This window comes from Gigantopelta aegis, chromosome 6, assembly GCF_016097555.1.
Source record: "Gigantopelta aegis isolate Gae_Host chromosome 6, Gae_host_genome, whole genome shotgun sequence".
NCBI lineage: Eukaryota > Metazoa > Mollusca > Gastropoda > Neomphalida > Peltospiridae > Gigantopelta > Gigantopelta aegis.
Genome location: NC_054704.1, coordinates 100,453,882 through 100,481,720, shown reverse-complemented (window position 1 = coordinate 100,481,720; position 27,839 = coordinate 100,453,882). Strand labels below are relative to the sequence as shown.

Sequence of the window (27,839 nt, the reverse complement as noted above, 5' to 3'; positions counted from 1 at the left end):
GGCGCCCACGTGTTTATGTTCATGTATATGTTTGTAAAGTTAGCGGATGCGCTGTTCCACGTTTGTTTATGTATATGTTTGTAAAGTTGACGGACGTGCTGTTCCACGTTTGTTTATGTATATGTTTGTAGAGTTGGCGGAGGCGCTGCCCCACGTGTTTATGTTAATGTATATGTTTGTAAAGTTAGCGGAGGCGCTGTTCCACGTTTGTTTATGTATATGTTTGTAGAGTTGACGGAGGTGCTGTTCCACGTTTGTTTATGTATATGTTTGTGGAGTTGACGGAGGTGCTGTTCCACGTTTGTTTATGTATATGTTTGTAAAGTTGACGGAGGCGCTGTCCCACGTGTTTATGTATATGTTTGTAAAGTTAACGGAGGCGCTGTCCCACGTGTTTATGTACATGTTTGTAAAGTTGACGGAGGCGCTGTCCCACGTGTTTATGTATATGTTTGTAGAGTTGGCGGAGGCTCTGTCCCACGTTTGTTTATGTTTATGTCTATATTTGTAGAGTTGGCGGAGGCGCTGTTCCACATTGATGAGATGGAGAACAGTCCACTGAAGGAGTGCAAGTTCGCGCAGCCCGAGGTCGTGCACGTGACAGACGATAGCACCGGGAATAAAATTTATGTTCCAGACTTCACGGTGGTGTACCGTTGTCGTAACGTCAGTGGTTGCTGTGGCAACTCTTCTCAGGAGTGCGGTCCCAAAAAACTACAGGTCATAGAGAGAGCCTTCCTGGTGAGTTTTCAGTCATGGACGTATTTATCCACGAGCCTGGCTTGGTCGAAAAGAGAATCGCAATCTTTGTCATCATTGAAACCCATAAAATAGTGTGTTAACATGTCTTATTTCTTATTAACAATTCTTCTTTTAAGATTTGGTGTCCAGGTTTACATTTTCTGAAAAATTGATTCCTCTAATCCGAACAAAACCATTATGATTATATATGATATATCACGTTTGCATGCAGGCGCGGATGCAGGAAATTGTGTAAGTTGGGGGAGGGGGGGGGGGGGGGGGGGGAGAGAGGGGGGGACCAGACTGTGACCAGCGAAGTAGCTGCCCCGAAAAATATATTTAAAGACAAAAAAGCCCTCCTTTTTGTACACTCACCTGGCATCTCTGTACAAGGCATATTCCAAAGGACGTTTTGACAAGACAATGTCGGTATTCTTCATAATGAATACAATGGGCACAACCATTTATAGTATGCACATTTAGATAAAATGTTTTGGAAATGAAAATAAACATTCACATTTTTTCCCCGTTCAAGCAATGAACAAAATAAAAGCCAGTATTGTATCTCTGAACAAACGCAGAAGATGACGATGCCAATAACTAACTTTAAATTAAATAGACGTTAGTGGAAATAAGGTTTTGGTGTGATGTCATTTACAAAGGTTTTGGTATTACTGAAAGGTCGACGCTACACGATAAGTGTGTCTCATACGAGAATAGCTGATTGCATAGCAACCGATGACATCGTAATGTTGTAGGTTTGTTTTGTTACAATCAATTATTCTCGTCGCTATTATCGTACGAGACACTTGTATCGTGTGATGGCGCCTTAAAACCTTGATGTTGAAATTGAACTGTGTGGTATATATCTCCTCAGCGGGTGCGACTGTGGCTCCAGGTTATGAACTGTGGTAATATTTCCCTCCAGGTTATGAACTGTGGTAATATTTCCCTCCAGGTTATGAACTGTTGTAATATTTCCCTCCAGGTTATGAACTGTGGTAATATTTTCCCCCAGGTTATGAACTGCGTGGTATATATCTCCTCAGCGGGTGCGACTTTGAGTCCAAATTATGAACTGTGGTAATATTTCCCTCCTGGTTACGAACTGTGGTAATATTTTCCCCCAGGTTATGAACTGCGTGGTATATATCTCCTCAGCGGGTGCGACTCTGGGTCCAAATTATGAACTGTGGTAATATTTTCCCCCAGGTTATGAACTATGGTAATATTTCCCCAGGTTATAAACTGGTAATATTTCCCCTCAGGTTATGAACTGTGGTAATATTTCCCCCCAGGTTATGAGCTGTGGAAATATTTCCCCCCAAGTTATGAACTGTGGTAATATTCCCCCACCCCCCACCCCCACCCCCCACCAGGTTATGAACTGAGGTAATATTTATCCCCAGGTTATGAACTGTGGTAATATTTTCCCCAGGTTATGGAAATCTTCACACAAGAAGGCGGTATGATTCTGCCTCATGGCAAACAGATGGTGGAGAAGCGAGTGTTCATCAACCATACGGAGTGTGGCTGCAGGGACAAGCCAAAACTTCCAGGGTACGTCTAGTATTTAGGATAGCTTTGTTATTTAGCACAGGTTTGTTGTCTAGCGTAGGTTTGTTGTTTAGGCTAGATTTGTTGTTTATAGTAGGTTTTGTTTGTTTGTTATAAACGGTAAATTTATTATTTATGTAGATTAGTTATTTAGAGTGGGTTTGTTGTTAAGGGTAGGTTTGTTGGTTAGCTCATACGAAAACATTTCTGCATGGAAGCATTTTCATAAATGATTATATTGGCGTCCTGCACATTTGTTTCCTTAAATCTGTATTTTAGATCAAGGACATTTAAACGTATTGATCAAAGTACGCATTTGTCAAGTACGTCAGACATGGGTTCATGTTCTGGCCTTCTTCAGCTCGTATATTCAAAACCCCAGTGACATAAGGCATTAAGGGTTTGTATGAAATGTCTTTCCTGAAATCTGAATCTCTTTGGCTTTTGGATTTGTTTGTCTCTACACCCATCTAACGAGCCTGTCAGGGGGTTATAGATACTGTCAAAAGTGAATCTGTATAATATTTGTATTAAAAGTGGTTTTCCCAAAATACAACAGCATGGGACGGTGTAGCTGTTCACCTATGATAAATTTGAAAGTAGGCCATATGGCCGGTTAGATTCAAAGTCTGCATAATATTGGATTTCTATGGTGTTGGGATCTTGCCATTTATACTGACTATTTTAAAATAGTTTCTGCATGGAGCGCGTTTATTCACGGTTAGTTAAAATCTGTTGACGATACTCTGTATGTTTGTTTTCAGCTGTGATAGGTACCAGTGTCCGTTCCCGTTCACGAAGATGCGGCCGCAGCACCGGTGTCTGTGTGACTGCTACCGGGCGGCGCACGAGAGAAACCACTACTGTCAGGGAATCAAGGACGGGCGCACACCGCTTGACGAACAGGCCTTAATGTAAGAACAGTTAACATGGGCACAATATTGACCTATCCTCACACTGTCCTTTCACACAACAGCCTTGTCTTGTCGCCGTTAGCCACCCAACAGCCATTTGTCTTCCCATCATTAAAAAACATTTGTCTATTTTCTCTCTATCTCACTCCCCTCTCTCTCTCTCTTTATGTCTAGTGCTCTCTCTCTCTCTCTCTCTCTCTCTCTCTCTCTCTCTCTCTCTCTCTCTCTCTTTTCTGTCTTGTGCTCTCTGTTTCTGTCTCTCTATCTCTGTCTCTCTCTCTCAGCTCGCTCTGTCTCTCTCTCTCTCTCTCTCTCTTCTCTCTCTCTCTCTCTCTCTCTCTCTCTCTCTCTCTCTCTCTCTCTCTCTCTCTCTCTCTTCTGTCTTGTGCTCTCTGTTTCTGTCTATCTCTGTCTCTCTCTCTCAGCTCGCTCTGTCTCTCTCTGTCTCTCTCTCTCTCTCTCTCTCTCTCTCTCTCTCTCTCTCTCTCTAATTTTCTGTCTTGTGCTCTCTGTTTCTGTCTCTCTATCTCTGTCTCTCTCTCAACTCGCTCTGCCCCTCCCCCCTCTCTCTCTCTCTCTCTCTCTCTCTCTCTCTCTCTCTCTCTCTCTCTCTCTCTCTCTCTCTCACACACACACACACACACACACACACACACACACTCATTCATGCCCTCGTGCTATGTCAGCCAAGATTTCAAATAACCATGTTAGACATAAACTAGCTGTAGTCTGAAATGTGCTTAGGTGTCATTGAATAAACAGTCCTTTTCTTTATCCACTGAATGTATATGTTCATGTACGAAGATATACCAGAAGCACTACATGACTGAATTGAATTCCAGGTGCATCAAGTCCGGGAAGTGCCTGAAACCCGAGTGTACGGAGGGCGAGTTTAACGTCAGGGACGGGTACTGCCCGGAACTGGCGGAAGACAGACTGGCTCTTCAGTTTTACGACCCGTTCGCCAACTACAGAAACATGGACAAATCGAAAAACATTGCCATCAAAATAAAGTACAAAAAATCGCAGAACAAAAAGACGAAAGCGAAGCACCATAAGAAATCGCGAATCAAGACAGAACGTGGACGTGTTTAGGTTTTGGTTCTACCTCCAGATCTTCACCAATGTGCTATCTTACGTTTTACAACAAAAACACACAAAAAAACAGACCCCCCCAAAAATGGTTCTATTGAACTCACTGTTCAAGGTCAGTAGCAGCTAAAGCCAAATTCCTGCGACTTGTAATGACAATATATTGCGTGGAATATGTTTTTCATTATATAAAATAGAACATGCCCTGATTCAAATCTGCCACAACACATGGTGTGCAACAAGCCATAGAGATAGATCTGAAGTCCAGATTTTGGCTTAATCTTGCAACAGATACCTTTAAGAATTGTGGGAAGTCAGGGGACATTGTGACTAGTGGTCTTTCAAACCGATATTGTAGAAGACGTAAGTAGGCTAAAGATACTCCATAGATAACATAACGACATTTAGATGCCTCTAAATATGAGGATTTGTACACCGGTTCGACTCACATTCAACAGTTGTGTAGATCTTTAAGAACTCCACTTGACTAAATGTTAGGCACAATCAATGAGAACTACAGCTGGAACCGTTTGAGATGAATCTATCAAAACTATATTTAAAACGACACAATAAAAGTGTAATGTATACATGGTGGTGAATGTTAACTTCACAGTGCGTCTAACTATGTATAGAAGGTGAGTTCACAGTGCGTCTAACCATGTATAGAAGGTGAGTTCACAGTGCGTCTAGCCATGTATAGAAGGTGAGTAGACAAATACGCCGAATAACCAGGAGACTTAATTAAAATGTGCCGAGGGTACCCTGCAGTGGTTCGTACAAGTATCTAGCCTCTGTGTAACTCAAGTGACAATGCCGGGAGTTCGTCTGCTATGGAAGAAACATATCTTGAGAAACTGCGAACTGAAATGTGCGAATGCTGTATAACTTATGTGTTGTTACTGAACTATATGATAACATTATAGACACATGCGGCCTAATTCACTAAACTTTGGCGATCTTGTAGTGCAATGCAAATGGCATGCAAAGCCATGCGACGTTAATTAAGAGAGCCTTGGAGAGCTTTGTGAATTAGGCTTCTGGTTCGTATAAATCTGTTCTACAGGAATATGTTCCCTGTGTCTACAGAATGATAATACAGTCATCGTAAGAACATTTAAATGTTTAGATGTGTAGTTGAATATTATAACTTGGTGGTATGTGTTTTCTCGTGTCATATTAATTATGTGTTCAAGAAACTTGTGTTTTCTTTATTACTAAAAGGTAGTGTCACTTTGTTAGGTGCACCAGTTTTAGAAATGGTAAAGGGAGATCACTCTAATAATTCCGATTGTTAATCAGTTTAAGCTCCCTTGAAATTTTTTGACTTCATTTAGCCAAGTCCAGACTATTGTTAGTATCACATTATCTCTTGTCATTTCCGCCAGTCTGTTTATGAGATCCACATCAACATTTCCATTTTCATAATCCTATTAAATTGTGACCAGAAAGCTTGCTTAGCTAAATAAAAACCATCAGTCTCGTTACATGAAGATATGAATGAATCGAAACTGAAGGTTTAAAATATGACGCAACATATACAGTTATATAGTTAGTTTGTTTTGTTGAACGACAGTCTGTTATACAGTAAACCACCCTGGGTGGACTTCAGATATTTTAATTAGTGTACATGTATTAAGCAGACAGGTTTTTTTAATTGTCTTCTTTTACATACCAATTGACGTGACTTCAGTGGCGGATCCATTAATTTTGAAATAAGAGGTCCAGTATTCGTCAAAGTATTAAGATGTAAGATTACTGGAATGCAAAGGCGTGCAGGCTCGTCTAATAGGGGTAGGCACGATCTGGAGGTATTCAAAGAAAATGTAAAAAAAACACAAAATTGGTGGTATTCATAAAAAAGTATAAAAAGTGTTAGGTGAATAAAAGGGCGGAAGGGTTCAAACCCATGTATCCGCGATTGAGCTTCTTAACACGGGTTTGATTGTACGTTTAGATCTGCCATCCACGGCCGTGTCATATGCGGATATGACGGTCATCCAAGTCGCTATGTATGCTATGAATTTGTGTCAAAAGTTACTGAACGCTCAATGTATGTGTACACACTGTTTAAAATGTTTTAGAGAATGTTATTTATGTAAGCGCAAAATACTTCTTTCTTTCTGATATTCTAGGAGAATAGGACAGACTTGTTTAGATTTCCATTAACACTTTGAAATAGTTAACTCAAACAATATATCCATAATCTATGTTCTTTGAGCTGTGTTCGTAGTTTCCAAATATAAATGACAAACACATAAACATGTGGAGCACTGGCTGTAACTAGAAATAGCCCAGTGATCCCATCGACGGGGATCGATCCTAGACCTACCGCGCATCAGGCGAGTGCTTTACCACTGGATTTTACAAAAATGACAGTAATAGAGTAAACAGATATGCCCGCATTTCTGACACCGAAATAGTAATATAGATTATAATTAAAGATGTGCCTGAGATTTTATATATCGAAATGTGCCAATACTATAACATATAGAGATGTGCCTTAGTTTTTGACAAAGAAAAGTAAGAGCAATGTAACATGCATAAAGATGTGCTTGAGTTGCTTGCACCGAAACGAGACTGTAATATAATATACAGAAGTGTGTCTGAGTTTCTGCACCGAAATATGACAGTCGTATAATACTGGTATATATATATATACAGATGTGTTTGCGTTTCTGACACCGAAATATGACAGTCGTATAATACTGGTATATATATACAGATGTGTTTGAGTTTCTGTCACCGAAATATGACAGTCGTATAATACTGGTATATATATACAGATGTGTCAGAGTTTCTGACACCGAAATATGACAGCAGGGCTCGAACTTAACGGCGCTACCGACGACAATTACTGTAGCTGAGACATTAATTGCCGTAGGTTAAGGGTTTACCGATGGCTTTTAATTTTTTCTTTTTTTTTGGTACAAGTGTTTTTGTGTGTGGTTTTTATTGTTTCTTTCTTTCTTCTTTTTTTTCTTTCTTTTTTTCTGCTCTTTCTTTTTCTTTTTTGTTGCCGCTGGATAAAAAATATTGAAGTCTGTTCAAGGAATAATTGTATGTTTAATTGTTGCAGAAGTTACTGGCTTAAAATGCTACAGTCAGGCGAAACCCTTGGACAGTTGGCGTTGTTAGGTTCAAGCCCTGCCATCAGTAGTTGCGACCTTGACCTTCTCACGAAAACGACGAGATTATTTTCTCAATTTTAGGACCTAGTGCTTTGTAGTGTGTTTTCGTCGTGTTGTTTCTGTCGCTGTAATTACGTGCAGTAATAAGCACTGTGAAACAATTATTTATATTATCGACCATTGATATTTGAAGCATACAAAAAAACTAACTGTGCGTGTTAAAAAAAAAAATATATATATATATTTATTTATATTTTTGTTCTTAGTTATGTTGGGGCGATATAAACCTCGTACCTAACAATTTATCCTTAAAAACTGATGTCATATTATTGTAATTAGAACCAGTGGCGTGGCCAGGGACGTGTATGGGGTGGAGGGGTGCGGATGTGTTTGTGTGAAAGATGTTGACTATCAACATCCAGATTTAATGGTTCTCTACTAAAGACAAAGGTAATAGGAGTCTTTACTACCGTGTGTCCCAGCTGTATACGCACCCCACGCAGTTCACGTGACCCTTGCCACAACAAATAAATCAAAATGTTTATTCTTCGTGTTGTTGTTGTTGTTGTAACTGTTATTTATAATGATGGTGGTGATCTTGATTCCGATGACAATATTCAGACGCGTGTTCAGAGGGTTAACCCCACCCACCACCCACCCCGCTCAAGCACATTTTCATGTTTTAATGTATTTTCCGGGGTAGCATGCGCTCGCCATTCTCTCTCTCTCTCTCTCTCTCTCTCTCTCTCTCTCTCTCTCTCTCTCTCTCTCTCTCGTAACAACAAGGATTTTTATAGCCGATTATACAGGCCCATAGGAACAATATCTGGAGGGGATGGGGGGGGGGGGCACAATATCTGGTGGAGGGAGGGGGCAGAGACTCTAGTGGTGGGCACACGGTCGATATTTAAAAATCTTTATTTATATGAAGCAAAAATACATCATCGTCACAGTTCCTACGGGCGTTTAATATATTAATATAATACATGCATTCCCGTGCGTAAAAATAACAACATTAGCGTGTTAACAATAGAAAATAGTACTTTATTGCTAGACAAAACCTCCAGAGGCGATGATAATTAAATAACTATGTAAGATGATTGATGATGCTGATCAGTAGTTAAGACATTAGAACTCACAACATACGTTACACGGGAAGAGTAACTCTTTATGTTCAACACATCAGGTTATAACAGATGTTTAACACATCTATGAATAAACAACATATCGTGTATTTACGCATGACGTAACGTCTGGGTTTTTTCTTCACATATAAAAATACACTTAAGGTATAAACATCAAAACTGTACACAAATTATTATAAAATACCTGGATAGGATTTTAAACGTTATTTCTTATCGTACAGTACCGCATGAGTTGGACGCCGGTGGGAGGGCGTATGTCTTAAACAGGGTTCCCGTAAAACCTGTAACCTGGCGCGAATCCTGGGGTCAGGGTCGAAAGCGTCTGGACCCCGCTACTCACTACGAATGATTTTTTTTTTTTTTTTGCAACTCATTTTAAAGTGCATTCACACTAACATACAACTTCTGTTTAATGTAGATCATCCCCCCCCCCCCCCCCCCCCCCCCTAAAAGTATTGTAGATCCGCGGCTGTAGATCGCCGCATCTCGTCGTAGGCCAACAACAACTGTCAGGAGAACATAGCAGATCGAATCGTAATATCTGCGTCTGTTCTACGAGGAGTTATATAGATTTAGATAAATTTCCTAAAAAATCATTTCGTTTAAAGGGACATTCCTGAGTTTGCTGTAAATTTTAAGATGTTATCGACTAACAAAGACTTTTTAACGATTGTAATTACATATCAAATATATTTTTCTGCATAAAATATTAGTGGCTGTATATTAAACGTGTTTCTGATCGTTATAATATTTGTTCTAGGTTAAATTTCGGTTTTTTTCCTAAAATATAATTTTTAAATCCAGTTTGGACTTTTTACAAATATTAAAACGACCAGAAACACATTGTATATACAGACACTGATATTCTAAACCAGAAAATATATTTAATATGTAAGTTTAATCGTAGAACTATTTTATTAGTGGGAAACATCTTACAATGCAGCAAACTCAGGAATGTCCCTTTAATACCGGGTATCGCCAAACGTGTGTACAAAATTGTTTCTTGCTGATGGTTTTGATAATGGTTGTTCGCGTTATTGAAAAACATGTAACATCTCTACAAACAAACAATGTTAAAATATTTCAGAAACAAAGACATAATTGATTAAAAATAAAGGCATTTAATGTATATATAAATAGAAACATATATCCTACAACATTCATTTATTTCTAACTCTGAAATATTTCTGTCAATTGAAAAATGTATTAAAGCTCTAATGTGGAATGAGAAAAACAATCTGCTTAGATTCAAGTGAACAGGCAAATGAAAATACTATAGATTAGGGTTGCAACTGAATTGAAAACACAAGTATTTATTATGTAACAAAGATAATGGGGAAATAAACATTTCAGTAAATGAAGGACGGAATGATCACATAAAGATTGACATGTGACACAGAACGATGACATCCTTTAGGAAATTTCAATAAATAGAGAATTTGGCATATGAATATGAGAATAACTATATTTTTTAGAACATTCTATAAATCCACGTGTACGTTCAAATGGACATTTCTAAAAATAATACATGCATAAAAAGAAGTGGACGGAAGTGTAAAGTGACTATAAAAATTATGAGACTATTAGAATGTTTTTATAAATAGCGATGAAAATCTCATCTGAATAAGAAAAATGATAGTTCGAAAATTTCTATAAATAGTTCCTAAATGAAGTGGAGGAATTCCTCTCCTGAACTCGGGTTCTGGCCAGTCAGAAATTAGGCCCAGGGTTAGTATACTTGAATCTTAATATATAGCATATGGAAATGGTCATGTTAACGCAACTATTTGAATGTCGACATTGTTTGGACATTTCTATAAATAACGTCTTAAATAATTGGACGGACTTGTCATATGACTGAAAATGGTGACACTGGAAAATTCTATAAATAAATGAAGTGGGCGGATCTATAAATGTCACTGGGGAGGGGTTAGTTGGGTTTCTCTCCATCCTCCTCCTCTTCCTCGTCAAACTCCCCCTCCTCCTCAGCGGTGGCGTCCTGCGGAGAAAACGGCGTCATGGTCATCATGTTTAATAATATATCACATAAAATATTTTGAACCAAAAAAAGTTAAAGTTTGGTTTCTTTAATGGCACCAGTGAAACAAATGATTTATTAATCATCGGCTATTCTGTGTCAAACGTTTGATAAATCTGATATCTTAGAAGAAACCCACTACATATTTCCATTACTGGAAAATATGTTTTGCATGCATTTTCCCACATGCAGGACAGCTTATACCACTGTTTTTGACAAACCAGTCACAGGGTACTGGTTGAAACGAGAGAAACAAGAACAAACAGAGAATGAGTCCACCAAGGCGGTTCGATCCTATGATCAAAGCACCCCAAACGAGAGCTCTACTGACAGATAGATCTCGCACTGTTTTGAAAATATAGACAGCAAAATCAACAAGACCGTGAAGCTTGCACCTCTGCACAAGACAGAGTCCAAATGAATGTTTTGATAAAGTCGTCATAGTATGGCGGTATGCTTCCATCGATCACAGTCAAGGGATTCGCCTATAAGAGGACAGCCACTCACTGGGACAATATATCCTTCCACCATGTTATTTAGAAAGACTGCCACATTTTGACAGTTGTGATGGCATGCACTGACGAATCACTTTTAAAACTTGGGAATATGTCATGTGATGGGAATATATAATGTCGTAATGACGTACACCTATGTCACACTTTATGGACTTCTTGACATGATGTCTGAGGTGCAAACGTATGCCCAATAGGATCGAGCTGTTCACTTGTAAAGGATGAAAGGTCGTATTAGAGATACATCCATACAGATTATGGTATATGCACACAATAAAGGGTATATTTTGAATATATCATGCCTTATCATGACCTATTGGTATATCGTACGGAGATGCCTGATATATATGTACATATGCATCTATAAATCGATTAATTATAAATTTCGGACCTGGTACTGCTGGTACTCTGACACGAGATCGTTCATGTTGGACTCTGCCTCAGTGAACTCCATCTCATCCATACCCTCGCCAGTGTACCAGTGCAGGAAAGCTTTACGTCGAAACATGGCTAAAATAGTTATACAAACAAAAAGGTGCATATTAAAAGAGTGTTTAGTCGTTAACATACTGGTAATAAATAATGAAACAATGTACGAAATCTGATTCATTATTTGAGTATCACTCCTCTGTAGTCCACGTGAAAAGTTAAATCCAACTTCCATATTCTACTTTATACACAAATGTAAGTGGCCGTATTCTCGAAAAAGCCCAAAAGTAAATCGATACCAGAACAAAATATATTCTTTACAACTGTAACAAAATATATTAAAAATATAAATATGTCAGTCAAACTGAATACTTTCGACATTTTTGTTTTGTTCATTTTAAAATCTGAATACTATGGAGCTAGGCGTGTATCTAGGTATTAACGGTACGTGTACCTGTGAACTGTTCCGAAATCCGCTTGAACAGCTCCTGGATGGCGGTGGTGTTGCCGACAAACGTGGCTGACATCTTGAGTCCGCGTGGTGGGATGTCGCAGACGGCCGTCTTCACGTTGTTGGGGATCCACTCGACGAAGTAGCTGCTGTTCTTGTTCTGGACGTTCAGCATCTGCTCGTCCACCTCTGTAAAACACAGCAACAATTTGTGTGAGTCACAGATGCATTGAAGCAACACAGACGTATACTGTCGCTTATGCCACATAGCTATGGGACAAAACTCGTTTTTGTTTCTAAAGACCTCAATTTCGAGTGTGTTAATTCTTGATTCATTAAAGAGTCCCACCTTTCATTGACATTCTTCCCCTGAAGAGGGCGCTAACTGTCAAATATCGTCCATGTCTGGGGTCGCAAGCAGCCATCATGTTTTTGGCGTCAAATAGCTGCTGCGTCAGTTCCGGTACCGTAAGCGCGCGATATTGTTGGCTGCCACGTGACGTCAGGGGCGCGAAACCTGGCATGAAGAAGTGCAGACGTGGGAAAGGCACCATGTTGACAGCTATCTTTCTCAGATCTGCGTTCAGCTGGCCTAAAACAGAAAATATCAGCATTGATAACAACATAAGAAAACAGGGTTAGAAAAATTGTACTTTTCGTATTTTTCTTGGTGTCACTGTACCATAACCACCTTTTGTTACTGCCAAGATGTCTTAGCTTATATCTCATTTCTCTTTTTATCTTGCACACGTTGCAGACAGTTTAGCATACATACATACATACATACATACATACATACATATATATATATATATATATATATATATATATATTAAAAGTAACAATAAAAGTACTAGGGATATACATGTAGTTTATTCCATTGTATAGGCAAGAAACATAAAATCAAGTAGTAGCAAGTGTAGTAAAAAAAAAAATCACAATAAAGGATAACGATCATTTTATTGTATTTCAGTTGTATTTTTTTTTTTAAATATCCAATTAATGTTCAAGCACGCTGCCTGGGCACACACCTCAGATATCTGGACTGTCTCACCGGGACAATGGATTAGTGGTTAGTTGTTAGTGATACAGATGTTGCTATAATGTTCTTACACCTACCTATTGAGTTGTTAAACTCGCTCTGGGTAGGAGCCCGTACCGTGATGCGAAGTTAGTATCTACCAGTTTCAAGTCCGATGGCTTAACCACTATAGAATCTGTGCTTTTATATCTACTACATAAATCGGGACAGACCTGGGAATCTGAGACAGGTGGTGACACCGCTCATGGTGGCGGAGATGAGGTGGTTCAGATCTCCGTACGTCGGCGTCGTCAGCTTCAGCGTCCGGAAGCAGATGTCGTACAGAGCCTCGTTGTCGATGCAGTAGGTCTCGTCTGTGTTCTCCACCAGCTGGTGCACGGAGAGCGTGGCGTTGTACGGTTCCACCACCGTGTCGGAAACCTGCACGAGATGGCCATACTAGTTTTAGAAGGTGCTTGAAACGACGATAACAAAACACATTGTGTGTGCTAGTAAGTCAAAACAGAAAGCACGATTACCTGGTGCATGAATAGTGCAATGAAGTCACCTGTCAACACGTCATTGTTAACTAACAATCTTCAAACGTATGTTGCTGTCATCATAAAATTTAAACTTCTGCATATCTCAACATATTTATGTTTTGAACTAAAATACTCTGCAAATATTAAGCATTCGTGAGCAGGTCGCAGTTCTATGTATTCTGAACGGTTCGTTTACAGGAAGACTGCCATCTGCGCAAAAACAAACACACACAAATATTGGAAATGTTTTGGAAAACTAAAGTGGTTGTTATATAAGGAGCAATTTACAACACGTTACACTGTGTATATAATGGTGTGGAATCTCACGAGTATGGAAGTATGTGTATTAATACATTTGTAGGAACGTACTGCTATGAAATCTAAGAATTTGGCATACTGTAATATTTATCTTTGAAGTTGAAGCATATTACCTTTGGCGATGGCACCACGGAAAACGTGTTCATAATCCTATCAGGGTATTCTTCCCTGATTTTACTTATCAGGAGAGTCCCCATGCCCGCTCCTGTACCGCCCCCTAGAGAGTGGGTTAGCTGGAACCCCTGTATACAGTCGCAGCCTTCGGCCTCTTTTCGAACGACATCAAGCGCCGAGTCAATGAGCTCTGCCCCTTCTGTGTAATGGCCCTTGGCCCAGTTGTTTCCTGCTCCACTCTGACCTATAGGTAAAAGAAGTGTTGTACGTGAATGAAATAATGATGCTGGTGAAGAAGAAGATGATGATAACGTCGTCGACGACAATGATGATGATATGATAATGACATGATAGTGATGAAGATGACGACGATGATGATGGTGATGATGCTGATGCTGCTAATAATGATGATGTCGACGACGATGATGATCATGATCATCATTATCATGGGAATGAGGACGAAAATTATATGGGTGAGTGGATGTATGGATGGATAGTTGGATGGTTTTGGATGAATGGATCATGATGACCGAATGGACAAATAACAACAACAACAGCAAAAATGGTACTTACCAAAAACAAAATTGTCAGGACGAAATAGCTGACCAAATGGTCCAGAACGAACAGAATCCATTGTTCCAGGCTCCAGGTCAATGAGGATTGCTCTCGGAACATATTTACCTCCTGAAACGTTAAAACACTAAACGTAAGGTTTAAACTTTATCCAGTTGATTGTTGTCACTATTCTTACTGAGCAGCTGTGGCGTCGTGCTATACAGGACCGGCCCTGATAGCATAACGGTTAACACAGTGGTTTTAATGTGGTTCTGGGTTTGCTTCCCAATACCGACCCCAAACCAAAGTGAATTGTGAATTTAAACAGCTAATCGGGGAAGGAAGGAAGGAAATGTTTTATTTAACGACGCACATAACACATTTTATTTACGGTTATATGAATGTCAGACATATGGTTAAGGACCACACAGATATTGAGAGAGGAAACCCGCTGTCTCTTTTCGATTAGCAGCAAGGGATCTTTTATATGCACACAGACAGGGTAGTACATACCACGGCCTTTGATATGGCAGTCGTCGTGCACTGGCTGGAACGAGAAATAGCCCAATGGGCCCACCGACGAGGATCGATCCCAGACCGACCGCGCATCGAGCGAACGCTTTACCACTGGGCTACGTCCCGCCCCCAGCTAATTGGGGAGACGTAAGGTCACTCCGCCGACCACTTTCTCGCCAATCACAAGCAACTATTACCTCGCCAATCACAAGCAACTATTACCTCGCCAATCACAAGCAACTATTACCTCGCCAATCACAAGCAACTATTACCTCGTGTCCTAGACATACAGTCCAGATAGCTGAGGCATGTACCCAGGACAGCGTACTTTGATTATTACCTGAATATAAGCAATTGATGAGGGACGTGATGTCTAACGAACTACTCTCGGCATACTAAATTCAAAAATATATGTAGCTCTCTCCTTTATTTTCGGCGGACCGTTCAAAATTTCACCCAATTTTCTTCATGCGAATTGCGTAAATTCCAAATTCCATGAAACCCATAACCACCCTTCGCCTGTTACCAACCCCGACCGGCTGCTGGTTCTCCCTTGCACCTGACAGTGCAGGCGGCCCCCCTCTCCAACCTACCCCACCCTTTCCTGTCCTGCCGATGCTGGCACCTGTGTCCAAGACAGGCGTGCGCTACAACAGCTTGTTGTGAATGTGCACGTTAAACACTCTGACCTGACCTTAACTGACCTGACGTGATGCCTCAGTACTTGCAGACACTCGCTAATGATCAGGGTTGTTAAGTGTTTCTTTCCTTTCCTAAATGTATAGAACGTAATATTCACACGCCCATGTAAGAAAATGAATTATTTTTAGGGCTAACGTTTTGGGTTAAATCCTTATTGTAGCTCGTGTTCTTGGCTTTATTATCTTAGGTGGGTCGTGAATATTGTCTAATGAAGTAAACGTTTCAAAGCTGTCATCGGTAAACTTTCAACAACTATCAGTTTTCACCCCAGGTTTCAAGATATGTGTTTTAATAAGCATAATGAAATAAATGTGTTCTTAAACAAAGGAACATTATATCCATTACATTTCAGTTTTTCATGTCAACTTGAGATTGACAATCTCTAGACTTTCTGTCTAGGACTAGCCGTTTATTTGTTAATGAAAAGTAGTGTGGTTTCATCGATAGTGTTTCCAGTACATGTGTAAGGTTTAGTATCCAGTAATGTCATCGCGTATGTGTTTGCCCCAACTACATATGATTCAATTGTGTTTGTAGATTACTAGTATGTACGTACCTGTAGCCTCATTGTAGTACACGTTTATTCTCTCTAACTGAAGGTCTGAATCTCCGTGGTATGTGCCGGTTGGATCAATGCCGTGTTCGTCAGATATCACCTCCCAAAACTGTAACAGTAGAAATTAAAGTTGCATAGAATGCTTGGTTATATACATGAAGGGTGATCAACAAGGTCTTGGACTAAGTAGGGCGGACTTGTCCTGTGAGCATGCCTGCTTGTTACGTAGTCCTCTTAGAAGAAGGAAGGAACTATTTTATTTAACGATGCACTCAAAACATTTTATTTACGGTTATATGGCGTCAGACATATGGTTAAGGACCACACAGATATTGAGAGAGGAAACCCGCTGTCGCCACTTCATGGGCTACTTTTTTCGATTAGCAGCATGGGATCTTTTATATGCACCATCTCACAGACAAGATAATACATACCACGGCCTTTGTTACACCAGTTGTGGAGCACTGGCTGGAACGAGAAATAGCCCAATGGGTCCACTGACGGGGATCGATCCTAGACCGACCGCGCATCAAGCGAACGCTTTACCACTGGACTACGTCTCGCCCCCTAGTCCTCTTGGAGGTTCACACATTTCTTCCAGTGGTGCTGTAACGCCCGGATCTCTCTGATAAAGGAACATCCCCTAGTCCTCTTGGAGGTTCACACACTTCTTCCAATGGTGCTGTAACGCCCGGATCTCTCTGATAAAGGAACATCCCCTAGTCCTCTTGGAGGTTCACACACTTCTTCCAATGGTGCTGTAACGCCCGGATCTCTCTGATAAAGGAACATCCCCAACTCCTCTTGGAGGTTCACACACTTCTTCCAGTGGTGCTGTAACGCCCGGATCTCTCTGATAAAGGAACATCCCCTAGTCCTCTTGGAGGTTCACACACTTCTTCCAGTGGTGCTGTAACGCCCGGATCTCTCTGATAAAGGAACATCCCCTAGTCCTCTTGGAGGTTCACACACTTCTTCCAATGGTGCTGTAACGCCCGGATCTCTCTGATAAAGGAACATCCCCTAGTCCTCTTGGAGGTTCACACACTTCTTCCAGTGGTGCTGTAACGCCCGGATCTCTCTGATAAAGGAACATCCCCTAGTCCTCTTGGAGGTTCACACACTTCTTCCAATGGTGCTGTAACGTCCGGATCTCTCTGATAAAGGAACATCCCCTAGTCCTCTTGGAGGTTCACACACTTCTTCCAATGGTGCTGTAACGCCCGGATCTCTATGATAAAGGAACATCCCCAACTCCTCTTGGAGGTTCACACACTTCTTCCAATGGTGCTGTAACGCCCGGATCTCTCTGATAAAGGAACATCCCCTAGTCCTCTTGGAGGTTCACACACTTCTTCCAGTGGTGCTGTAACGCCCGGATCTCTCTGATAAAGGAACATCCCCTAGTCCTCTTGGAGGTTCACACATTTCTTCCAATGGTGCTGTAACGCCCGGATCTCGCTGATAAAGGAACATCCTGCAGGTCTAAAAACTAGTCAACAGCAGAAATGACAGCATTATAAGTTGCGTAATGTCTCTCAGCTAATTCCTTTTTCAGGAAAGTCAGATGGTACCAAATCTGAGGAATAGGTGACCGATTAGCTGGCAGCCACAGTCACGCAGTGTACCGATGTTTGAGCAGGTATGTTAGTCTAATGGACCAGCACATCTTTAGAGAAATCCGCGTCATGGACAACCACAATCGTCAGAATGTTCCAAATGTTTTCTTGCGTGATTGTTACTTCATTAGCTGTGTGTCGGGTAGTTAGCCGTCGATCTTGCGTAATAGTGTCATGAACACGATTCCCTCCTAAGTAGGCCGATAACTTTTCGATACCCTACCTTTGCACACGCTAAAGTGCAAAGGACAATTTGAGACACTTGAGTATACTAGTATATCTGTTTCCTCTGTAGGAGCCTCACTTGAGAATATTAGTATATCTATTTCCTCTGTAGGAGCCACACTTGAGAATATTAGTATATCTATTTCCTCTGTAGGGGCCACACTTGAGGATAACAGTATATCTATTTCCTCTGTAGGAGCCACACTTGAGGATAACAGTATATCTATTTCCTCTGTAGGAGCCACACTTGAGGATAACAGTATATCTATTTCCTCTGTAGGAGCCACACTTAAGGATAACAGTATATCTATTTCCTCTGTATGAGCCACACTTGAGGATAACAGTATATCTATTTCCTCTGTAGTAGCCACACTTGAGGATAATAGTATATCTATTTCCTCTGTAGGACTGTCACTTCCCAGATTGATTTCACTTATCTCAACGATAAAACTGTAAATCATAGATAAAATTGTTTGACTCCCAATAGCCGAGGTGTATTTTTGTGCAAGGAGGTGTCGTTAGACATTCATTCATTCATTCATTCATTCATGCATCCATTCATTCATTCATTCATTCGTAGATAAAAATTAATTTTATGTGAAACAAAAATTGGACACTGACGGTCCTAATTTAGAATTGAAAAAGTAGGAGAAGTGATTTCCCAGAAGAAAGGGAAGATGTTTGATAAAACAAAAATGTAAAGTGAACATTTATCGGTACATTAGCAAACAATGTATGATTTATCTTGCTGCCATAAATGTCTTCAGAAATGCATGAAAACAATAAATAGTTAAAAATAAGAAACGAAAGTAAGACAGAAGAGGCTATTTTGAAAGTGAGGGCTAAAGAACATGAACCGACGTGCGTAACTAATGGCCGTGTTGCCATTGTAGAGGATACATTTAGGCCAAAATCCGATAATCCCCCCTCTTTTATTTAATTCAATATTGTTTTGTGATAAACTTGATGTACGCTAGTGGAGGGATTACCACATTATCCAGCTGACTACAACAAATCTATGACTCTTTTTGCAGCGGATCTCAAACGTAGTTTGTGGTGTGGTTTTGTCACAGTAATCCCAGATACCATTTTGTCTATGTTTTTCCTTAATCCAGAATCTGTTGATTTGCATTCAAGGGATATGTTTATGATGGACATGGGGGTGGGTACACCATAACAATGGGGTCGTTTTATTTAGAAAAACGGAGGTCAACCAAACAGGAGTGGACAATACTGACGTGAAAATAGAGGACACTAATAATTATATTGTCGCTGGTATACAAGAATAGGTGAATATTTAATTGTCTCCAATAACAACGGAAATGTTTTATTTAACGACGCGGACTCTCAGTTTGGCCAGCGATGAAGTTAGACGTGGTTTCATGCGCTCTCACCCCCCCCCCCCCCCCCCCGGGGAACTGATCGCTAGTTATGGATCGCTTACCCGTGTCGCGTACACCCCCCGTGACCCCCGACGCCCCCGCCACCCCGTCTGCCAGTCGGTCCCGTCTGCGTCGCCGCCCCCACCACGACCAAACCGGACGGATCGACGGGAGGCGACTCGCCAACCAGCGGGACCGACTTTTAGATGCGGGAAGTTGAGCAGCCAACCAGTGCACCGCGACCAGCGTTACCTGTTCCCGCTCGTCGTTCGTCTGCGTCGAGACCCCCACCCACGGGGGACTCCGCGACGGCGACTCTGGATGTTGGGGCTGTCAAGAGGAAGGCCGTGACCCCCCCCCCCCCCCTCCGGGGGACCAACCAGCCAAGACGCGGCCTTCTACTTCCTCTTCGGGTGACTGGAGAGTGGCAGCGCGAAAGATCAAAGGCCAGTACTCTAAGTACTTGGTGGGAGACGTCACGGTCCCCGACAGACTGCCAGGCGGGATCTGCGAAGAAAACTTCAAGACGTTTCCCGATGGCCACCAGGTCGCCATCCACACGGTCAAACTACGGGGAGTGGAAGCTATAGTAGTGACGTCGCGCCGGGATGATCTTTACCGACAGGGATTCCTCAACCATGACATGGATAACAACACCATCCACAGAATCATGAAGATCGTCACCGGGGCCCAGTACCCACAGATGGTCCACTGCCTTAGCACCCACAGCTACAGGAGACTGGTACCTCACTTTGAGGAGAGGAACATCATCACCTCCCCGTAGATGCTGTGCACCCAAACGGCCTTAACGAGGCCACTCGCGTGGACATATCGATCGGACTTTAAACTGTTAGATCTGCGTTCAAAATTTTATGTCGAAATTACTTCTTCTTTTTTTTAATATTATTAAATAGTCCGATCCTCTCTTCTTTCTCTTATTTAATTTTGGACTGTTCTTCTAAAATGCTCCAAATTATAAAAATATTCGACCGAGCAGTCAATTTTTTTTATTATTTTTGACTTGTAACCTTTTTATTTTAATTTTTTTTTATCTATTAACTTCTTTACTAATTGCTATTTTAAAAATTCTGCCCAGTTTCTACCACCCCCCCCCCCCCCCCCCCCCCCCTCCCGAGTCAGGCCACCGATCTTATCGGAGGTCGGACTCGGGATGGGCGTGTTCGAAACCCTAGTGGTATATGGGCACGTTAAACTAGTTATCATCATCATTATTTAACGACGCACTCAACACGTTTTATTTACGGTTATATGGCATCAGGCATATGGTTAAGGACCACACAGATATTGAGATAGGAAACCCGCTGTCGCCAGTTCTTTTCGATTAGCAGCAAGGGATCTTTTATATGCACCATCCCAAAGACAGGATAGTACATAACACGGCCTTTGTTACATCAGATGTGGAGCACTGGCTGGAACGAGAAATAGCCCAATGGGTCCACCCATGGGGATCGATCCTAAACCGACCGCGCATGAAGCGAACGCTTTACCACTAGGGTCGTCCGTTCCCCCCCCCCCCCCCCCACCCTCACCCCCCGCCAATAACAACGGAAAGTACACGAAAGAGGAACTTTTGAACTCGTTATATTTTGTAATGTAATATTTTAAGTCTACTAGATTTTCAATTACTTAAACATTACATTAGTAGACCCGTAATACAACTCCAGAAAAAAAGGAAATGTAATGGAAAGCGTGAGTTAATCAAGAAGATGGGCAACTATTATTCGTATTCAATTACATAGAATAAATCAGTTCAGCTCTCGGTCTCAATAGAAAACAGAACTATAAAAATTTAGAAATAGAAAAATCTAGCGGATTTTCCCGGAAGTCTATGTGTTATTATTATCAAGTGTTTGACAAATAAATGTTTGTATTTTTATTTTATTTAATTTGTTTGTTTATTTGTTAATACTGTATAATACAAAACAATTGAAAAACAGCCCACTTTTTGTGTTAAAATGGAGAATTATAATTTGTTTAACTGACGTAGATTATCGACTATGCCCAAATTGTATCTTTAAAAAAATGGCGTGTGACGGTCATATCGTTATTTATCCCAGATTATTAAATAATAAAACAAACATACTGGAGAATGCAGCTTGGATATGCACGGAGAGGCATACATTCGGTTGTTACGGAATTAAAATGGCTAAAACGGTGCTTTAATTTCCACAGGACGCCTGAATGTCGGCTTTTAGGTGATACACCTTATAAGTACCGATTAGAAAGCATTTGATCGACAACAGCCGTACGTTTATTTAAGAGTGCAATTCCTGTTTGAGTGGATTTAATGCTGATAATGCGAGAATTACTTTAAAAGTTCGAGCTTTGATAAACCGTCCACACTCACAATCCGGGAATTCCAAATAATGCAACAGACAAAGAAAGGGCAACACTGGCTTTTCACCTGGAAGGTGGTGGTGGGGCTTCTGGGTGACAAATCAAGTATTTGAGGGATTAAATGTATATTTATCAACTTTAACCCGGTGATCAGAGCGGCTCTTAAAACGTTTGGCTTGCCGTTATATCAGTTCGGTTTTGTGTTTATTGTCGCGAACTCTTTTGTGCCTCGGAGAGAGACGTCGAAAAGATTAACTATAGTAACACGACGTTAGCAACCGCTAAGAAAACAAAACTTACACATATAGGCCCTACAGTTAATATTACTGTTTTGTCTTTCCCATGTGAAATAGGCCAGTTTTGTTTTCGATGCTGTAGATGTTAACAGCAATATCTTACCTGTAAGCCTACTATGCCTACATAGGTAGGCCTATGCTAAAAAGCCGTGACGAAATGTGTATTAGAAATAATTAAAATCCGCCCAGATAATTGAATATAGTATGGATTGACCAGTAGACCTGTGTTAAGAGGACATATTTTTAGTCTCCCAAAACATCTAATATAATATAACAGACTAAATGACAGTGATATATTAGTTCGCCTTTCAACTGGGGATGCATAGTTTTCACAGTTTAGAGGTAGGCAGCGAAGCGCACGCTTCATACAATATTAAGCCAAATCAACCATTTGTAATGCAGTTTCAAATTTGAACTCATAGATTAATTTCAAAAACTCGAACTCCCTGAAACTCGAACTATTTCCTCGTCCCCTTCAAGATCGAGTTATTGAAGTTTGACTGTAATTAAAATCCTCCCAGATCATTTAATATAGTATGGATTGACCTGTAGACAGCCACCTGTGTTCAGAGGACATGTTTTTAGTCTCCCAAAACATTTAATATAATATAATAGACTAAATGTAAAAAAAATTACCAAATGGTTGACATCCAATAGCCGATGATAAATATATCAATGTGCTCTAGTGGTGTCGTTAAACAAAACAAACTTTAACTAATGTATAAAGTGACCTATATTTAGCAGTCACTTCAGTTAAGAGGCTACATTTTTATACTCCCAAATAATCTAATATAGTTTAACCTGACCTGTATTAAGCAGCCACTTGTCTTAAAAGACCACTTTTTGATATTTCCTTTAGTGGCTGCTCAACAAACAGCTTTGACTGCTTCTGTTTGATGATATCTCGGCACATTTTAGACTATAGGTATTTCGTGTGGAGGGTTTTATTATCATTAATAATTTTAAAAAATATGTTTTTTTATTTTTTATTATTATTAGTTTTTTTTGTATTGTCCCCAGACCATTAGACAGTGCCAGGGTTGGGGAGCCCTGATACACCGCCTTACAATTTATCTTAAAATTAATATTCATACATGCGTAAACATACATACATATATACAAGCATACACACATACATACGCATACACGCACGCACGTACGCACTCACATTACATTCTATTCTGATATATGCAGGTACAAATCAAAATAAAATAGTACTTCCTTTTATGCACGTCTTATGGTCCAGGACTTTTAAAAAAGAAAAAGAAAAAAGGGTAACAATGAGAGAAGAAGAAGAAGAAAAACAAGAAAAACAAGAAGAATAAAAAAAAGAAGAAGAAGAAGAGGAAAAAAACCCTAAAGTTGATAGTGAGTAACGAAGCAGAATTAAACAGATGATAATAACAGGAACAGCAGTCGGGCCTGTGTTGGAATGTTATATGAACATGCAATTACAAAAAGTTTTTCCTTTGAGTAGATCATTATCGGAGTGTAATGGGTTTTTTCTCTTTCTTTCACTATATAAAAAGGTTGAGCCATTGTGCCCATTCTTTATTAAACTTTTCATAGTTGCAGTTTTTGAAATAAATATATTTCTCAATTTCAAATTTGTTTTGCAGCACGTTTTGAACGGACACGATAGTTAATTTTTTTTCTTGCATTTTCGTACAGTATATATAATATTTAATGTTAATAATTAGCCAGTTAATTATATTAACGTTCTTTTTGTTAATAATACCAAACATAACAATATTTTTGTCAAAGTGGACAACAATTCCTGTTTTGGACAAAACCCAGTCTTCTATAGCTTTCCATAAAGTATTAACCTGAGTGCCATCTTCATAAATCAAGGCTAATATTCGTTCCTCGTATTCAGCCTTAATGAGTGCATTCATAGAAAAGATGTTGTAGAGTTTCTGCGAAGTTATTACAGAATATACACATATTAGAATCTACATAATGAATCATATATAGAAAAGTGTTTGTTGCTAAAATCCGATGTAGGATGCGATACTGAAACCATAATAAAGTTTTATCATTAATGCTTTGGAAAGGTAAATTCATAGTATTGTTCCCAATCACTTGAGTCAAAATTAAATCCTTGATTTCTATATTTTATCTGCGCTTTTGGGATTATGTGTTTATGGTTGAGTATGCAATACATGTCCGTACATTCCCTGTTTACTTTTCAAAAGGTATTTCGTGTTTTAACATTTCAGAATCTTTCCATACTTTCACTTACAGTGACAGAGAAAAGAAACCCAACACTTCCACACAGACTGTTCCTACAAAACAAAGGGTCTGCTGCATATTGTCTATCGAACGGGTCAGACATCTCTTCTCATTTTTTAAAAGTCATTCGATCGTGACTTTTCTACGCACTTATATAATCAGATTTGATAAAACACAATGACAAAGTCGAGGTTTCAAATTTCATTTTGTTTTAAAGGACTCGCTGATCTATGGGGAAGTAACTTTACCTTCTTCCTTTGTAAACGTGGTTTTCTAGAAACGACACACCTGTATTGCCGTGATAAGAAAACAAAATCAAAGACTAGTTTGACCGTGTACAGACTTGTTAAAGGGGCATTCCTGTGTTTGCTGCATTGTAAGATGTTTTCGACAAATAAAATATTTCTACGATTAACATACATATTAAATACATTTTCTTGTTTAGAATATCAGTGTCTGTATATTCAATGTGTTTCTGGTCGTCTTAATATTTGTAAGAAACCTAAACTGGATTTTATTTTCAAATAATTTCATACGTACGAAAAAGCTATATTTTAGGAAATAAGATGGAATTCAACCTAGTACAAATATTAGAACGATCAGAAACACGTTTAATATACAGCCACTAATATTTTATGCAGACAAATATATTTGATATATAATTACAATCTGTTAGTCGATAACATCTTAAAAAGTGCAGCAAACTCAGGAATGTCCCTTTAATAAACAGGAGATATTCTGTAGATCGTCGTCTTGATCTGCAAAGGGTTGTAGGGTCGAACCGGTCTCGGTGGCGTCGTGGGTAAGCTATCGGACTACATGCTGGTAGGTACAGGGTTCGCAGCTCGATACCTGCTCCAACCCAGAGCGAGTTCTTAAGGGCTCAATGGGTAGGTGTAAGGCCACTACACCCTCTTCTTTCTCACTAACCAACTAACAAATAACCCATTGTCCTGGACAGACAGCCCAGATAGCTGAGCTGTGTGCCCAGGACAACGTGCTTGAACCTTAATTGGATATAAGCACGAAAATAAGTTGCAATGAAATTAATGAAGGATCGAACCATCGCAGTTAGTAAATCCGCTAGGTTCACCATTCCAGCTTCAAATCAATGGTATTGCTCTCTTGTCGTGTTTAAACGAAGGTTGATTTAATCAACAGTGGTTTCATGTATCTATAATGACTCGGGCAGATCGTAGTCCAATGGTAAAGCGCTCGCTTGATACGTGGTCGGTTTAGGATTGACTCCCATCGGTGGGCACATTGGGCTATTTCATAGGGAATAAAAGATCCCTTATGACTAATGAAATATATAGCGGGTTTCCTCTCTAAGACGATAATGTCAGAATTACCAAATGTATATATATATGCAAGTTTATAAATCATGCACATAAGCGACCCATAGTTAGAAGTTGAAATAAATCTATATGTTTAAGTAATATATAATATATAATACATAATATATTTAAACAGTACATGATTTTAATTACTGTTTTGAAACAGTATGTGTTATATGCATAATGTTCTGTTTTCTTTGTATTGTAAGTGATTACGTAATATATTTATATGTAACATATACCAGTCCCAGTATAAAAAATAACTAATTAAAAAAGACACAAGTGATAATAGCTGGTATAGTATAGATAGGCGAGACGGGGAGTTTTGGAGTGGGAGCTGGGAGGGGAAATGCAGGTGCTTTTTGGACAAAATAAATAAAACATATTTGTTTTATGAATAAATATTGACACACACATACACGCACGCCCGCACACACACACGCACACACACATACACACACAAACACGCACGCCCACACACATACATACATATATACATACATACATGCATGCAATTAATTAATTAGACATATTATATACTGTACATACACTAATTTCTTGGAGAAATTTACCTGAACTGTTATTATTTATCTTTATGCAATAATTATTTCATTCAGTTTTTATTAAGCTTGCAAAAACATGAATTCGGTCTTTACTAATTAATTACATTTCTAATCGACACGTCTGTAAACAGATGTACATATGCGCCCAACACAGATACACATTCATATTTCAACACGTACAATATTATTCAATAAAGAGTTTGAATAAAATAAACATTTTAAACACGTAGCTAACCCACTTTTCTTTTTCTTTTCTTTTAAAAATTAATTATTCAATGCAAAACAGATACATATCGGAAACAGAAGGCACTTCTTTATTGTTTATATATGTCTTATAAAAATATAGAAACAATTAACTAAACTTCATTAAAACGAGCATATTTATTACGTAAAACACAAGCATACCGTTGCATCTTTCTGGTTTCGTCGTTGTCTAGCTTTCGTTTTAGTAACATAACTGGCCTCGGTGATGTCGTGATTAAGTGTACTGAGTGCGCAGCCTGGTACCAGCTCCCACCCAGAGCGAGTTTTAATGACTCAATGGGTAGGTGTAAGACCAATACACCGATTTCTCTCTCACTAACAACTAACCCACTGTCCTGGACAGACAGCCCAGATAGCTTGCTTGATCTTTAATTGGATATAAGCTCGAATATAAGTTGAAATGAATGAATTAGTAACATAGTTAATATTAAAAATATGGAAATAGTTTACAAACTATCATCAAAATGAGGATTTAAAAACAAAAACAAACAAACAAACAAACCCAATAAAAATATATAAATAAATTTTATATTGTTCTTAAAATACAGACAAATCTTTGCACCTATTTTGTTTCTGCATTGTCCAGCTTTTAAAACAATAGAAGATCCTGTGTATTTTTTATATTAAATATATGGAAACAATTTACTAACTTTCATTAAGACGTAGACTATTTAAAGAAGCAAAACCACATAAATTAAAAACTACTATTATTGAGTAGGTACGATACGGACATACCTTTGCGCCTATCTGGTTTCCACACTGTCCAGCCTGCATAGAAACAATTTCCCTCATCTTGATATCTCGCACTACGAGGTTTCAACTAAATCGGTTTTTCACACCTGTACGCTGTCCATATCACGACACCTTTACGTCTGTTTTATACCTCGTTAGCACGCACCTTTCACAAATCCGCAAGAAATAGTCCACTGGCGAAAAAACTCCTACATTTCCAATGTGCCTTGTCTACTTCGGTTAATTTGTATTTGTCATAAAATAGATATACACATCGATTTGTTGTTATTTCTTCTCTCTTTTATCTCGCAATTAGATAACTATTTTTGATAACATTAAATGTTATGGATAGTGATCATTTCAAGGCGTATGAATATTTTTTAAGAAATTAAAAAGAAAGAGAGAAGCCAATGTTGAGTTATTTCTTAGCGTTGCTATTGTAAACATCAACTGGTTGTTTGGACTTGTTCATACACTCGCTTCACCGCGCCGTCTGTCAC

At 39.4% G+C, this 27,839-nt stretch overlaps 2 protein-coding genes across 2 annotated transcripts in view; one reads left to right on the top strand and one right to left on the bottom strand.

The window, feature by feature from the left end:
- LOC121374119 overlaps nucleotides 1-7,976 on the top strand; it is an 81,251-nt gene extending 73,275 nt beyond the window's left edge. Inside the window, exons 5-8 of the mRNA XM_041501056.1 lie at nucleotides 512-741; nucleotides 2,180-2,301; nucleotides 3,063-3,212; nucleotides 4,055-7,976. Of these exons, the coding sequence (XP_041356990.1) occupies nucleotides 512-741; nucleotides 2,180-2,301; nucleotides 3,063-3,212; nucleotides 4,055-4,307 (755 nt within the window). The 3' untranslated portion in view covers nucleotides 4,308-7,976. The remainder of the gene's footprint in view (nucleotides 1-511; nucleotides 742-2,179; nucleotides 2,302-3,062; nucleotides 3,213-4,054) is intronic.
- A 1,456-nt stretch (nucleotides 7,977-9,432) lies between these two features.
- Nucleotides 9,433-27,456, bottom strand: LOC121374120 (tubulin beta chain-like). Its single transcript, XM_041501057.1, has 9 exons — nucleotides 27,343-27,456; nucleotides 16,332-16,440; nucleotides 14,576-14,686; nucleotides 14,002-14,246; nucleotides 13,262-13,469; nucleotides 12,357-12,599; nucleotides 12,011-12,196; nucleotides 11,519-11,637; nucleotides 9,433-10,576 (listed from the first exon to the last, which is right to left on the bottom strand). Exons 1-9 carry the CDS (start codon nucleotides 27,397-27,399, stop codon nucleotides 10,508-10,510), a joined length of 1,347 nt encoding a protein of 448 aa, XP_041356991.1. The 5' UTR covers nucleotides 27,400-27,456; the 3' UTR covers nucleotides 9,433-10,507.
- Nucleotides 27,457-27,839: the final 383 nt, after the last annotated feature.

Excerpts from the sequence above, each read along its gene's own strand:
- LOC121374120 (XM_041501057.1), bottom strand. The coding sequence starts at position 27,399 with ATGAGGGAAATTGTTTCTATGCAGGCTGGACAGTGTGGAAACCAGATA. Across the intron at positions 14,687-16,331 it reads GTACTACAATGAGGCTACAG|GAGGTAAATATGTTCCGAGA; the intron begins GTACGTACATAC and ends TTAACGTTTCAG. Across the intron at positions 13,470-14,001 it reads CCGTGGTGCCATCGCCAAAG|GTTTCCGACACGGTGGTGGA; the intron begins GTAATATGCTTC and ends CATCTCGTGCAG.